This window comes from Xyrauchen texanus, chromosome 27, assembly GCF_025860055.1.
Source record: "Xyrauchen texanus isolate HMW12.3.18 chromosome 27, RBS_HiC_50CHRs, whole genome shotgun sequence".
In the NCBI taxonomy this organism is placed as follows: domain Eukaryota; kingdom Metazoa; phylum Chordata; class Actinopteri; order Cypriniformes; family Catostomidae; genus Xyrauchen; species Xyrauchen texanus.
Genome location: NC_068302.1, coordinates 159526 through 175988, shown reverse-complemented (window position 1 = coordinate 175988; position 16463 = coordinate 159526). Strand labels below are relative to the sequence as shown.

The 16463-nt window shown below is 38.0% G+C and overlaps 1 protein-coding gene across 1 annotated transcript; it reads right to left on the bottom strand.

Annotated features, from left to right (window-relative positions):
• Positions 1 to 5186: 5186 nt before the first annotated feature.
• Positions 5187 to 14389, bottom strand: LOC127620554 (uncharacterized). Its single transcript, XM_052093703.1, has 5 exons — positions 13944 to 14389; positions 13650 to 13742; positions 12262 to 12372; positions 6441 to 6527; positions 5187 to 5633 (listed from the first exon to the last, which is right to left on the bottom strand). Exons 1-5 carry the CDS (start codon positions 14095 to 14097, stop codon positions 5398 to 5400), a joined length of 681 nt encoding a protein of 226 aa, XP_051949663.1. The 5' UTR covers positions 14098 to 14389; the 3' UTR covers positions 5187 to 5397.
• Between the last annotated feature and the right edge of the window lie 2074 nt (positions 14390 to 16463).

Below are 16463 nucleotides of genomic sequence, written 5' to 3'. Positions count from 1 at the left end.
TAAATTTAAGGAAGTAAAATAAATTAAGATTTTAGGGATTTTAATGGGGATAGATGAAGAAAAAGTGAGATAATCTCTGTGGGAAGAAATGGTGGGAAGCATTGAAAGAAGACTGAACTTTTGGAAACTGAGGACACTTAATCTAAAGGGGAAGGTTTTAATCTTGAATGTGTTAATGTCATCAAAATTGTGGTATTTTTTATATGTGACATCTATGCCAGTGTGGGTGGAAACAAGGCTTAAAATATATTTTTTAGATTTCTTATGGGAAGGGAAACCAGCGAGAATTGCATACAATACTTTAATAGGGGTGGTGGAAAAGGGAGGTTTGGGATTAATGGATGTGGAAAATAGTCTAAGAGTTAAATTGGTAAAAAAGTATCTGGATGAAGGAAACTGTCATGTTCATTGGTGTCTTTTGTTGTTGTGCTTTTATGTTGAAGTTCAGTTTAGTCCCTGTTTCCTGGTTCCTGTTTCCTGTTTGGTTTCTGTCATGTTCATTGGTGTCTTTTGTTGTTGTGCTCTTATGTTGAAGTTTAGTTTAGCCCCTGTTTCCTGGTTCCTGTTTGGTTTTTGTAGTCCTTTGTAGTTTGTTATTATGATTGGTTAGCTTTCCCTGATTTTTTTCCCTCCAGGTGTCCCTCATTCCCTTGTTTGTTCCCTCCTGTATTTAAACCTGGTTCTTTGTTCAGTCTTTGTCGATCGTTGTATGTTTATGAAGGGTTCTCACGTGTTTATGTTTTGCTGTTTTAGATGTTCCCGTGTTTTCTCTGTTTCCCTTCCAGCTGTGTTCATCCTGCCGTGTTCTCCCAGTTCCGTTGTTCCTCTGATGTGTTCGTGTTTTAATTTCAGTTTTCCCATTGTGGATGTTTCTTTTGTTCTTGTTTGTTTTCACTCTGTGCTTAATAAAACCCGTGTTTAGATCCCACTCCTTGTCTGCCCTCGTCTGCATCATTACAGAAACAAAGCAGAATGGAAAACATCAATGGAGTATTTTTTTAAACAAATGTGGGAATTTTAATCTGGGGGACAATATTTTATGGATGAGAACAAAAGAGTGGATGACAGGGGGTTTGCCAAAGTTTTATAGAGAGGTTTTAAATGCTTGGGGAAAATGTTTAGTTCATGTGCGATACAATTTACAGGGAAGAGAAAATATTTTAAATCAGCCTTTATTCCTAAACACTGGCATTTTAAACCAAGGGAAGGAAATCTATTTTAAAAAATGGTTGGAAGTTGGAACAGTTAAAGTGAGAGATGTTTTACATGAATATAAATAAGGTTTTTTACTGACACAATACATTAGAGATGTGATGGAGGAAGCTAAAGATGAATCGGTAGACAGGAAATAAAGAAGTACGAAATTATAAAAAATGCAATACCTAAGCAATGGACAAACAAAATTGAAACTATGGAAGAGGGGAAAGATGAAAAGGATGTGTTTATAATACTGGGAGAGAAAATTATGATTTTAAAAGAATGTACAGTGAAAATGTTTTATGGTTTCTTTAGAGATGCAGTTTTTAAGAAACCAAAGATAAATGAGTTTTGGCTGAAAACATTTGAATGTTTGAAAGAAGAAAATATTTGGAACAACATGAAAGGAAAGATTATTGAAATACAATTGGAAAATTTGGAGTATTTTATCAGAGAGTGATCTTTACAGATGCAATGTTAAATAAAATCGGAATGGAGCAAAGTGCCACATGCAAAGTATGCGGAGAGAAAGATGAAGGTTTTTTACATTTGTTTTTATACTGTAAAGCTTTGAATGTTTTTAATGAAAAATGTAAGAGTATTATTGGAGAATTGGATGGGCAGTGAGAAGTAGAAGACACAGAATGGAACAAGATTTTAATGTTAGGGTGTGATAAAAAGAATAAAAACGAAAAAGTGATCAATTTGTTTGTAATGGTTATGAAAAGTGAAATCTGGGAAAGAAGAGTAGTTGCAAAACAAGAAAAAGTTGTACTGGATGTTAGACTTGTAGTCAAGACCGCCTAAACCGAGACCAAGTCACTACCAAGACCAGAGGGTATCGAGACCAAGACAGACCAAGTCGAGACCAAGACCGAGACCGGAGGGAAAAAAAACAGACTAGTGTTGAAGCTAAGCAATAACTTGTATGAATTCAAGAACAGCAGCATCCTAGGGTTCAGCCGCAGTTTACATTCAATACATATTAGATGGTATTACTTCAACTACACAGGCAGAACAGTACAGAGACAGACCATGTCATGTGTGTGACTGTGAGCTCACTGTAAATGTTTTTGCAGACTGGGTGAGATCAACTATGTGTAGCAATTGCATGACAGCTGTTACTGCACTATTAGAGGATTGAGACTCCCTTAACTTTTGTGTATTGTTGAGGACTGACATGACTGGTACTGACTGGTTCATCTGACAAAACATCAAACACCTCCAACACCATCTTGCTCCTCCAACAACTGTCTAAAGAATGAGAAATATGTAACCAATTGAAATTATACTTAATGTGTAGATGAAATCGTAACATCAAATTAAAGATATACAATTATAAACTTGGATTAGACCTAATGTTTAGTCAACACAACGGAGATATGCAGATGATATTTAAAAGACCATTTATTTAGACTAACACCATCTTAAATACAATACTGTAAGCAAACAACACACACACACACACACACACACACACACACACACACACACACACAGAGAGATATCAAAGACACAAATTCATCTAAACAAATGCAAAATACAAATACTAAATATTAATACATCAAAAACTGTCTGTACATCAAAATGTACATTAATAAGAATAAGAGCTTATCAAATTCTGATATCTTGATGTCTGCAGTGGCATGTTAGTATAACACACTGTCAATGAAATCAAACATGTTGTTCAGTGGTGCAAGAACCATAGAACACAGATACCATAGACAAAGAACAGATTGATAAACGAATACATCAAAAACTAGAATGAAAGGCATACTATATCATGTGCGCATTTGTGTGTTAAGTTTTCAGGGAGGAGTTGGGGGGGCAGCCTATACATGGGCGGGGCAGCCATGTCAACTACACATAGGCAATTATACATATACCAAACAATTACATTATAAATATCAGAACCAGTGTAGATATTAAAAACAGTGACAACCAGTGTGGATTAACTGAGAAGAACAAATTGTTCTATGGTTAGGGAACCAAGAGACAAGTGTGAAGTGATTATAACACACTGTCAATGAAATCAAGCCTGTTGTTCAGTGGGGCAAGAACAATAGAACACAGACAGACTAGAATTAAAGGCATACTATATCATGTGCGCAGAACCAGTGTGGATATTAAAATTAGAACCAGTGTGGATTAGCTGAGAAGAACAAATTGTTCTATGGTTAGGGAACCAGTGTGAATTTTCTTGAGGGGATCTGAGTCCATTCACTGGAAAGGCTCCAGGTCTAAAGGAAGCAAGATTGATCTAAATCCTCATTTAGACCTAGAGGCTCCAGTGTGTCCACTGTATGGATCCAGAGAGTAGGGCTATGGGATGGCTAATTGAAGACATGCCCCCATCACGCACTTGTGTGTGCTTTAAAACAGTGGTTGATTACGCTGCAGGAAAATAAAAAATTGCAACATCTTATGGCCTAGCCGTGCACGGTGGGGTCTCATTAGAATGCCTCCTCTACTAAAAACTCTCTCAACTGGGGCAGAAGAGGCAGGAACAGAGAGAACTTTCAAGGCAACATTGTGTAGATTGGGGAAACGCTCTTTGTTTTTTGACCAAAAGGTCAGTGCATCACAGTCACAGTCATTTATGCTGTCTAGGTACTTGCTTATTTGTGCATTAATGCTCGAGTTCTGGGTTGTGCTACGTTGCAACTTAAAAGCCTTGTAGCGTGAAAGAAGACGCTGATGTTTCAGGGGCAGCGGTGAGTCACTATGCGATTCTTCTGTGTCTTCTGCGTCTTCTGCTATCGGTGCTGCAGTTGCACCTCTGTCTACCTCTGTGATCAAAAGGTCTGGAAAAAGGTGTGCACACACACACAAAAGACAGGATTAGACAGCCCAGATAGCAAGAAGTCGGCGGGCCACTGGCGGTGCTCCGGAGGCAGTAGAAGCGGCAGAATGGCGATATCGCAAACACGTTTGACGGCGCACTGCCGGCGGCAGCCGCTTTTTAAAAGCGGCAGCCGCCTTCCTACCGCGGCCGGCCCGCTGGCCATCAGCCGTTCCGCCGCCGTTATATCGAAGGCGGACCTTCCGCGGAGCGTCGGAGGCAAACGCTTTTTTCGAGCGATCTGCAGCCGCTTATTGTGTATATATATATATATATATATATATATATATATATATATATATATATATATATATTATATATTTATAGCATGCAGTTTATCAAGAATAATGATTGATCAAACCAGACAAATTTCCATTTGGTGTTTTAATTCCACATTTCAAAGTACAGTAACTGTCATTGAAACAAGATGTCAGATCACTGAAATATAAATAACAGAAAAATACAAACATTATATATACACACACACACACACACACACATTCTTGTAATTGCTACAAAGTGAGGACCGAGTGAGTTTGCCAACCAAGTGAGGACCACCAGTTCTGCTTAACATAGAAACACACAAAAACTATTTCTGGACACTAGATGGTGCCCTTATCCAATACACTCCTTTGGATTACAGAAAACATCAAGATTTACATAAAAGTTTTTCACCATCTGAGTGAGGACCGACCGGCGGGCACATGATTAATAGGTAAACTAAGATGCGGTTTCCATTACGGAATATTTAAAAATGTAAATCTGTAATGACAAATGCACAATGAGTTTGTCACCATTAACAGGGCAGTGGTTTTTTAATTGAAAACATTATTGAAAAGTGCAAATTGTTATTTCATCAGGGAGAAGTGTTAGTTTTATTTCCAGTTTTTTTATTTTAAGACATTACGGAATTAAGCCTATTATTATTCAATTCTGTGACTTTTTGCCTCCGTTAAGCATAAAGCAATAGTCTAAACCTTTAAGTTGCCAGTCAAGGAAAATTGATATTGGGTGTAATATGAAAAATTTGATTAAGAACTTTTGTGGTTAAGCACAACTTTTATAATAAGTGTTACATTTAGAAGTTTTTTTTTTTTTTTTTCAGAAAATTATTCATGTTCCACGGTATTAAACAAACATGGCAGACATGAACAATAATAATAAATGCTGGTTTATTCAGTACGTAGTCTTGACACACACACACAAAAAAATACACTTGCAACATTTGTGCAGTGATTAAAATATTGCACTTATTGAGAACTTCAATAAATGAACAAACAATAGTTCACCCTTTCAAACACGGAATAATCAGCCGCTTACTCCCTCATCTTAGTTTCCTCCCTCTGTTGTAAGTCAGTTCATAATGCAAGCTTTCTTTTAACTTTAATTATTTCATTGTACACAAAATACTTCACATCTTTCCACGTCCGTGCTCTTAGGACTGGAGACTCTTTGGCAATACACATCAGGCAGTCCTGCTTTCCTGGAATCATTTTAAGTGCGATTAACTTGGCAAGGCGGTGCTTGACTGCCGTCCTCTCCTGGTCATTCCAGGGTCTCTTACCTTGATTCCTGACTTTCCTTTCTGGAGCATCTATGAAACAAAAACCAAAAGATGTTTATTAGAAGCCGAGTTGATAATAAATTGAGACTTTATTGAAGTTCTATAACCTTCTGAACCCTGCCTTGATTAACTAATACTAGAAGGCAAGGCAAGTCATGTTTATTGATATCGCACATTTCATACACAAGGCAACTTAATGCGCCTTACAAAAGAAGATATGCAAAATTACAATCAGGTTAAGACAAAGCACATTCACAAAAACATAGGAATTACACAGCACATGAGGTCACAAAAGAAGGACGCCCAGCCATTGTCCATTAAGAGAATGTCAATTCAAACATTATGTTTACTTTATCACAAAGTCTTTTTCTGCTTGAAGGTCCTGAACCTGATAATTATTTAATTTTTTGACCCATAAAAGTAGTAGTTTGTAAAACCTTTGTCACATTTTGACTCCGAACGAAGGACGGCTGTGATGATAAAAATACCTATTTCGTCACATTTTTACTAAAAGGTTAAACATTATGTATAAGACACAGGTCTGGGATACATTTTTGCTCTTCTTGATCCAGAGGCGAGAGTTGTCGAGTGTGTTTGACCAGTGACTGACCTCTCTGCAAATAACCCACTATCACTGTTAACATTCATGTTTAGATGCTACAGTTGAAGCGTGAATAGCTGCAAACAGAAAGGCCCGCACTGTCCGGGAATCAAACCCTGGACCTTCTAGCAGTGAGGCTAGAGCCCTAACCACTCACCCACCGTGCCGGCAAGTCCCACTTACATTGTTCACAGGAAACGTATATATTTAACAGAAATACATGTAATACATCTTACCAACATCACTGCATTGTCTTCTAACTGCAGTCTTCTTACGGCTCTTCTTAGGGGATCTGGTGCCAGAAGTCATTGTGTCCTCTCCATCTGAGAGAGTGTAATGAAAACACATAACACTCTGCATTTAGTCCTTCTCTTTATTGCATGAACTCAAGAGTCATTATTGTCTTGACGTTTTTGTTTATCTGCAAATTTCTTTAACTTCTTAACACACCCACTGTTAAAACAGTGATAATGTAGATGCAATTTAACAACAAGGCGCAAGCAAGAGCATAATGAGCCAGGACAGGTTTTTTATGTGTGTAACAAACTTTGTTTTGGCATGTATTCATTTTTAAACTTTACATTGTTTTGACAATTCTACATGCAGAATATTGACTATTTTCCATTAGCTGTAAATTTTCTGCATTTCAATGATTTTTTTCTGCTTGCAGTGAGTGTTGACATGGCTGTCTCCTCCCTGGTACCTACGGGCAGAGAGGCTGCAGCTCCATGGGTGCGGTGTGGGCAGATTTAGCACAGCTTTTCCCACTTATTGCAATAGATAAGTAGAAAAATACATCAGTTTGAGAAACAAGCATGATATTTGGCCCAAGTGTTTACTAAAATCCTCTGTCAAAAACCCTGGGTGTCCACCAAAAAATTCCTAGATGAAAAAAAAAATTGTCTGACGGATGTATGGGATACAACTAGGTTTGGTTAACCTCGCTAGATCATTCGTTCAGTGCTATTGAAGTCCTGTGTGATCTGTGCACCATCCGGGTAAGAACATGAGCCCCTGCCCTCAGCTCTGCTTTAGCCTTCACACCCTAAACTCAGTCTAACTAGATCTTAGAACAATTTTCTACCAACTAAATTATATGGGGCTATTACACAGCATTTGGGACAATAAACTAAAACTAGTCTATTATTGTACAGAAAGCAAAGCTCGGTAAAGCATTAGTAAAGATCAGCTGACTCTGAAGCCCAGGCTGAGTTACAGCAGTGAAGTCAAAGAGTACCCTGTTGTGCAGTGACATTCACTCTTTATACTTGTAATTATACATGTAATAAATAAACCAACTCCTGAATTGTGCATACAGGTATAGCCTGATAGTTTCAGACAGTCATTCCAAGAAAAACTATTTTAAATTTTTTTGTGCCAACAGAATCCTGAAACACATTTAAGGTTTGTGAGGGCCATATTTGACTCCATCTTTGTTTATAGTCTGCTCTATGAAATATTAAACTCTAAATGCATAAACTAATGATCCAGGTTGTTCTGGGGGGATTGTCCCTGTAATAAGTGACTGTAAGTCACTTTGGATAAAAGCCTCTGCCAAATGCATAAATGTAAATTTATCAGACACACGCAAAACCAATGAAAAACAAACGGAGAAAGAAATAAACAAAAAAAATTAAAGTTTGAACGGACACAGTCATTTTAAAAAGTTGGCTTATGGAGATGATTTATGCCAAATGTCATGCTTGTTTTAACAAATGAAGTATTTAGTGAAAAAATGTGTTTATTTTCTGTAGCTCTTTGGGGAGCTCTAAAAGGTTTATCACGGTGAGGTTGAACTGTGACACTGTGTGTGGCTTATAGTTAATCCCATCTAGTTACTAAGCAGTTAACATAGTGACACTTATCAAGACTCCATTCCACCCTGATTGAAATAAATCAACCCAAAAGTCTCTACGATTTACGATCTGATGCAGAGATATGTGATTTGATACTTGGATGCAAGGGTAACCCCATCTGGTTGCTAGGGTGAAAGATTAGACAGACAGACAGATAAATGATACACAGTTACACAGACAGATAGACAGATAGATACACAGACAGACAGACAGATGATAGATAGACAGATAGATAGACAGATAGAAAGATAGATAGACACACAGAGATACACAGATAGACAGACACAAACACATATAGATAGACAGATAGATAGAGATACACAGATAGACAGACAGATACACATATAGATAGACAGATAGATAGATAGAGATACACAGACAGATACACATATAGATAGACAGATACACATATAGATAGATACACAGATAGACAGACAGATAGATAGAGATACACAGATAGACAGACAGATACACATATAGATAGACAGATAGATAGAGATACACAGATAGACAGATACACATAGATAGACAGATAGATAGAGATACAAATATAGATAGACAGATAGATAGAGATACACAGATAGACAGACAGATACACATATAGATAGACAGATAGATAGAGATACACAGATAGACAGATACACATAGATAGACAGATAGATAGAGATACAAATATAGATAGACAGATAGATAGAGATACACAGATAGACAGACAGATACACATATAGATAGAGATACACAGATAGACAGACAGATAGATAGAGATACACAGATAGACAGACAGATACACATATAGATAGACAGATAGATAGAGATACACAGATAGGCAGACAGAAACACATATAGATAGACAGAGATACACAGACAGATACACATATAGATAGACAGACAGATACGCATATAGATAGACAGATAGATGGAGATACACATATAGATAGACAGATAGATAGAGATACACAGACAGATACACATATAGATAGACAGACAGATACGCATATAGATAGACAGATAGATGGAGATACACATATAGATAGACAGATAGATAGACAGACAGATACACATATAGATAGACAGATAGATACACAGATAGACAGACAGATACACATATACATAGAGATACACAGATAGACAGACAGAAACACATATAGATAGACAGATAGATAGAGATACACAGATAGACAGACAGAAACACATATAGATAGACAGATAGATAGAGATACACAGATAGATACACAGATAGATAGAGATACACAGATAGACAGACAGATACACATATAGATAGACAGATAGATACGCATATAGATAGACAGATAGATAGACAGACAGATACACATATAGATAGACAGATAGATACACAGATAGACAGACAGATACACATATAGATAGAGATACACAGATAGACAGACAGAAACACATATAGATAGACAGATAGATAGAGATACACAGATAGATACACAGATAGATAGACAGATAGATAGAGATACACAGATAGACAGACAGATAAACATATAGATAGACAGATAGAGATACACAGACAGATAGATAGAGATACACAGATAGACAGACAGATACACATATAGATAGATAAATAGAGATACACAGACAGATACACATATAGATAGAGATACACAGATAGACAGATAGATAGATAGAGATACACAGATAGACAGACAGAAACACATATAGATAGACAGATAGACAGAGATACACAGACAGATACACATATAGATAGACAGACAGATGGAGATACACATATAGATAGACAGATAGATGGAGATACACATATAGATAGACAGATAGATAGAGATACACAGATAGACAGACAGATACACATATAGATAGACAGAGATACACAGATAGACAGACAGATACACATATAGATAGACCGATAGATAGAGATACACAGATAGACAGACAGACAGACAGACGGATACACAGATACACACAGATAGACAGACAGAGAGATACACAGATAGACAGACACACAGATAGACAGGCAGATACACAGATAGATAAGACAGACAGACAAGAGAGATACACAGATACATAGACAGACAGACACACAGATAGATAGACAGATACACATATAGATAGACAGATAGATAGAGATATACAGATAGACAGACAGATACACATATAGATAGATAGAGATACACATATAGATAGACAGATACACATATAGATAGACAGATAGATAGAGATACACAGACAGATACACATATAGATAGACAGATAGATAGAGATACACAGACAGATACACATATAGATAGACAGATAGATAGAGATACACAGATAGACAGACAGATACACATATAGATAGACAGAGATACACAGATAGACAGACAGATACACATATAGATAGACCGATAGATAGAGATACACAGATAGACAGACAGACAGACGGATACACAGATACACACAGATAGACAGACAGAGAGATACACAGATAGACAGACACACAGATAGACAGACAGATACACAGATAGATAAGACAGACAGATACACAGAGAGATACACAGATAGACAGACAAGAGAGCTACACAGATACATAGACAGACAGACACACAGATAGATAGACAGATACACATATAGATAGATAGATAGATAGATAGATAGATAGATAGATAGATAGATAGATAGATAGATAGATAGATAGATACACATATAGATAGACAGATAGATAGAGATACACAGACAGATACACATATAGATAGACAGATAGATAGAGATACACAGACAGATACACATATAGATAGACAGATAGATAGAGATACACAGATAGACAGACAGATACACATATAGATAGACAGAGATACACAGATAGACAGACAGATACACATATAGATAGACCGATAGATAGAGATACACAGATAGACAGACAGACAGACGGATACACAGATACACACAGATAGACAGACAGAGAGATACACAGATAGACAGACACACAGATAGACAGACAGATACACAGATAGATAAGACAGACAGATACACAGAGAGATACACAGATAGACAGACAAGAGAGATACACAGATACATAGACAGACAGACACACAGATAGATAGACAGATACACATATAGATAGATAGATAGATAGATAGATAGATAGATAGATAGATAGATAGATAGATAGATAGATAGATAGATAGATAGATAGATAGATAGAGATACACAGATAGACAGACAGATACACATATAGATAGATAGAGATACACATATAGATATACAGATACACATATAGATAGACAGATAGATAGAGATACACAGACAGATACACATATAGATAGACAGATAGATAGAGATACACAGATAGACAGACAGAAACACATATAGATAGACAGATAGAGATACACAGATAGACAGACAGATACACATATAGATAGACAGATAGATACGCATATAGATAGACAGATAGATACACAGATATGCATATAGATAGACAGATAGAGATACACAGACAGATACGCATATAGATAGACAGATAGATAGAGATCCAGACAGATACGCATATAGATACACAGATACACATATAGATAGACAGATAGATAGAGATACACAGACAGATAGATAGAGATACACAGATAGACAGACAGAAACACATATAGATAGACAGATAGACACACAGATAGACACACAGATAGACAGACAGACAGACACACAGATAGACAGACAGATACACAGATAGATAGATAGATAGATAGATAGATAGATAGATAGATAGATAGATAGATAGATAGATAGATAGATAGATAGATAGATAGATAGACAGATACACAGATAGAAACATAGACAGACAGACAGACAGATAAGTTGATTAGTACATATCGAATGGTAGTTTATTTGAGTCTAGGGCTTCAGGGAGTTTAAATTTGAGTTTATCTGTTGTGCAATACTGGGCCACCGTACTCTTGGCTCAATTTGAACTGTTGCAATGAAAGTCAATAGGATTTTATGATTTTTAATATTAATTTAAGAAACATCTAAGTCAAATCAGTTTGAAAAGCGATAACACACTAAGTCAGAACAGTCTGAAGGTCTGACCCGAGTTTGGAGTTTGTAGAGTTAAAGCTCTAGGAGGAGATAGAGTCAGAAAATGAAGACGAACATTAAGTTTAAGTACAATCAGTAAGTTGGCTCTCACAAGTCAACTTAATAATAAAAAAGCACTGAAAGGACACAAAATGAGATGTAAACTTGTGCTTACCATGATCAGAGTCACCACTATCTTCATCACCATCATCATCCAGCCTAGATGTTGCAGACTTTGTTTTATCAGCAGATGAGCTTCCTGAAGTTGAGTGTGGCTCCTGTCCATCTGTGCATGAAAACGGTAAACTCAACCAAAATGTTGACACTTACATATTACAAACAGTGACATTAGAGCTTTAAAGGTGCAGTGTGAGTTGCAGTGAGAAGTGCAGTGAGAGATGCAGTGAGAGGTGCAGTTGCAGTGAGAGATGCAGTGTGAGGTAGAGATGCGCGGTTAGCGGTTTCAGCCGTGGACTCCGCGGATAAACCGCGGATTGGGCGGATGACATGACGAATTTTTACATTTTTTTTTAATTTGGGCGGGTGGCGGGCGGTTGAACCGCGGCTGTCATCAGCAGCGCCTTGCACAATCAGCGGATGGCGTGCGGGTGCGGTTTTGAAAATTGGTCAAAAACGTTGGTGCGGATGGATGGTGGACAGATGATGCGTTTTGTGATGTGGTTGCGGATGAAATAATTGCCCATCCGCGTATCTCTAGTGTGAGGTGTAGGTGCAGTGAGAGATGCAGTGTGAGGTGCAGGTGCAGTGAGAGGTGCAGTTGCAGTGAGAGGTGCAGTTGCAGTGAGAGATGCAGTGTGAGGTGCAGGTGCAGTGAGAGATGCAGTTGCAGTGAGAGATGCAGTGAGAGGTGCAGGTGCAGTGAGAGGTGCAGTTGCAGTGAGAAATGCAGTGAGAGATGCAGTGAGAGATGCAGTTGCAGTGAGAGATGCAGTGAGAGGTGCAGGTGCAGTGAGAGATGCAGTGAGAGGTGCAGTTGCAGTGAGAGATGCAGTGAGAGATGCAGTTGCAGTGAGAGATGCAGTGAGAGGTGCAGGTGCAGTGAGAGATGCAGTTGCAGTGAGAGATGCAGTTGCAGTGAGAGATGCAGTGAGAGGTGCAGTTGCAGTGAGAGATGCAGTGAGAGGTGCAGTGAGAGGTGCAGATGCAGTGAGAGATGCAGTTGCAGTGAGAGATGCAGTGAGAGATGCAGTTGCAGTGAGAGATGCAGTGAGAGGTGCAGGTGCAGTGAGAGATGCAGTGTGAGATGAAGTTGCAGTGAGAGGTGCAGTGAGTGGTGCAGTTGGAGTGAGAGGTGCAGTTGGAGTGAAAGGTGCAAGGGCGAGGTAGAGGTGTAAGAAACGCATGGTGGCATTTAACTAAATGTGTTTTTGAGAAGAAAATGATCCATTTGGCCAAATGTGTTTTGTAGGTGTGAGTCTGTTAAGAGTCTCTGAAAGAGAATCTGAAGTATGGGTAAGCTCTTGTTAGTGATTGAAAAGAAAACTGTAAGTACAAGAGCATAGCATTCCTAATATGACTACTCGTGTGATTTTTAGAACATACCTTCACAATCTTCCTGTTGAATTCCTGCATCTGACCTCCTTCTCTTTTTGACACCTTTCAGATCTTTAGTTGGGGTGTCTGCGTGTCTTTTGCCTATGAAAATATTCACAGTAGGAAATTGCTCAACTTTTACAGTGATATTAAAAGAAGTCAAAAATATGCAGATAAATAAAGATGCTCACACAGTAGACCGAAAGTCAGAAGGAGGGAAGACAGACAGAAAGAAAGACCAATAGAAGACAGTGTAATTGGAAGAGGGAGAACTTTAAAATTGTATAATAATCACTTAATTACCACTGAGAACGGAGTCCAGTGTTTGCAGACTCTTCCCTTTCAGTGACTCAGCTCCATGCTCCATCGCAAACAGAAGTTTGCCAATCTTGGCCAATTGGAATGTTTTATCTGTCTGTCGATAAAACTCACAGTGGACTCGGATATCGTGTCCCATAAAACGAGCAACTTGCTCAAGTTCCTGATTGCTGAGGTCGAGAAGCTGACATAAGGTAGCAACGTGTTTCCTTAACTTTGTTGATCTCAGCAGTTAAGGGTTTTTGGCCTTGCTCTCTTCTGCATATCTTCTGAGACAGTCACACCCGCGGAGATTGGTTGTTGTGTTAAGCCTGGCGAACAGAAAGGGGTATGCCAACTTCCCTCCGTTTTTTAATCAGGAAGTCAAGCGACGATTTTGTGCGCTCAAGAAGAAGGATGGGCACCTTTCTGCCTCTCTTTCCACGCGTCACCAAACGTGTCAGTCTGTGGCTCATTTGTTTTTCCACAGGCGATAGAGTTTCATAAATGTCCTTATTAACAGGACCAGTGTCTGCTTTTAGATATGTCTCAAGGGTTAAACGTGATGCTTCTCCTTCACGCTTCTTATTGAACACAATTATTTGTGCAAGAAGGCTCTCACTTAACTTCCTGTATGCTGTGCTACTCACGCCCTCTGTTAACTCTGCCTTTGCCTCATCCTCAACTTTCCTCAGGTAGTTCTGGAGAGTGATAACATCCTCTGTCAGAGGTACAGCGTCTTCTTTGCCCCACCGCCGTTGCTCCAATGAGCTATGAGCATTAGTGGACACACATGAATGGACCATGAGTTCTCTAGCAACTCCTTGAACTTTTTTGCCTTATTCTCAGTTTTGACATCACAGTCCATCAAGCAGTGACCGATCCAGGCTTCAGTTGCCCCTTTGAGTGAAAACCCAATTTTAACAGCTGTAGATGGCTTTCCATATTCGTTCTTTTTTACATCATAGTTTGACAGTTGTCTGGCTGCTTCAATTGCCAGTTTAAAATTTGCTGGATCACAAATGTCTTTAAGAGTTTTGGCTCGTTTATCAATCTCCTTGGCAGCCAACATAAACCGTCCTAGTTCTCTCAGCTTTTGTGCAATGTATCTGTGCTGAGATTCTTCACGGCCCTTTTTTGCAAATAATGCATCTCCGTACACACAAATCATCTCATCACTTCTGATGTGAGAGGTTACATGATCTTGTAGCATAGAGTGGATGATCTTTTGTACTCCTTGGCCTGATTTGAGTGGAAGTAGATGTGAGGAAGATTTTTGTACTCTCTTGCCTTTCTGTCTTTCCTCTTTCCGTTCTCTACATGACTTCTCATGTCTCCAGAGTTCAGTCCTCTTGAACACTGCATAACAGTGTTGACATGGAAGGTAGCTCTCTACGTCTGCCTTCACAGAGGGCCGTTTCCATACTACAATCTCACCATTTCCTTCCTCAAAGACCTTGTGATTGTGTTGCCAGTCACCCTTATTACGAAGGCCTTCTATCAGAATCTTCCTTTGTTTTGAGCAAACTGGAAAACTAAAAGCATAGGCGACATCCCGTTCCGTACTATGTTTTCTTTCTAGATGTCTAGCTATCTTCAATTAAGCCTTTTCACAGAATACACAGTAATGGACTTTGTCCCAGACTCTGGCACCATCCTTTTTTATGCTTCTTTTTACAGTAATCTTTTTGCCATCTTTAAACTTCCCTTTTCCTTTTGAATTTGTACATTTTTGAACTGCTTTACCTCTGGCCTTCTGATTCTCAGCTTCTCTGGTGTCAGTTTCACTGAATAATGCATGATTGTGGTGCTTCTCTGGAGTATTGTGGCAGGATGACTGAGACTCTAGTGCAAGCAACTCATCTTCACTGGTTGATGGTGATGGAGATGGTTTGTAGTCCTCATCCAGTGGATCTGCAGTAGACCCACTGGATGACAGAAGCTCCTCTGTGAGCAACTCGTCTTCTCTGGATGGGGGGCTCCCAGGGGGCTCCCAGGTTCATCACCACAACTCTCTTTGCTGTGGTCTTTTTTTGCCTTCACAGCAGGGTAAAAGAGTGGAAAAAAATGGAAAATGATCAATTAGACACAGATACATTAGAGCAGGGGTTACATTAAATTAATTAAATTTAAAAACATATATATATATATATATATATATATATATATATATATATATATATATATATATATATATATATATATATACACACAAAGCTGAATTTTCAGGATAAATTATTATATGTACAGTATTAAAGTATAATAAATTAAAAAACAATAATTTTAAATGTGTAATTTTATTTTTCTGTATTTTTGATCAAATAAATGCAGGCTTGATGAGCAGAAGAAACTTCTTTCAAAAACATTACAAATAGTATTGTGTTCAAATTTTGGCCTGTAGTGTAATATTATATAATTATATAATTATAATATTATATAATTATATAATATAATTATTTTATATATGTGTCAATCAAAGTTCCGGAACATACAAGTTAATTCACAGTTATATGGTGTTTTGAAAAT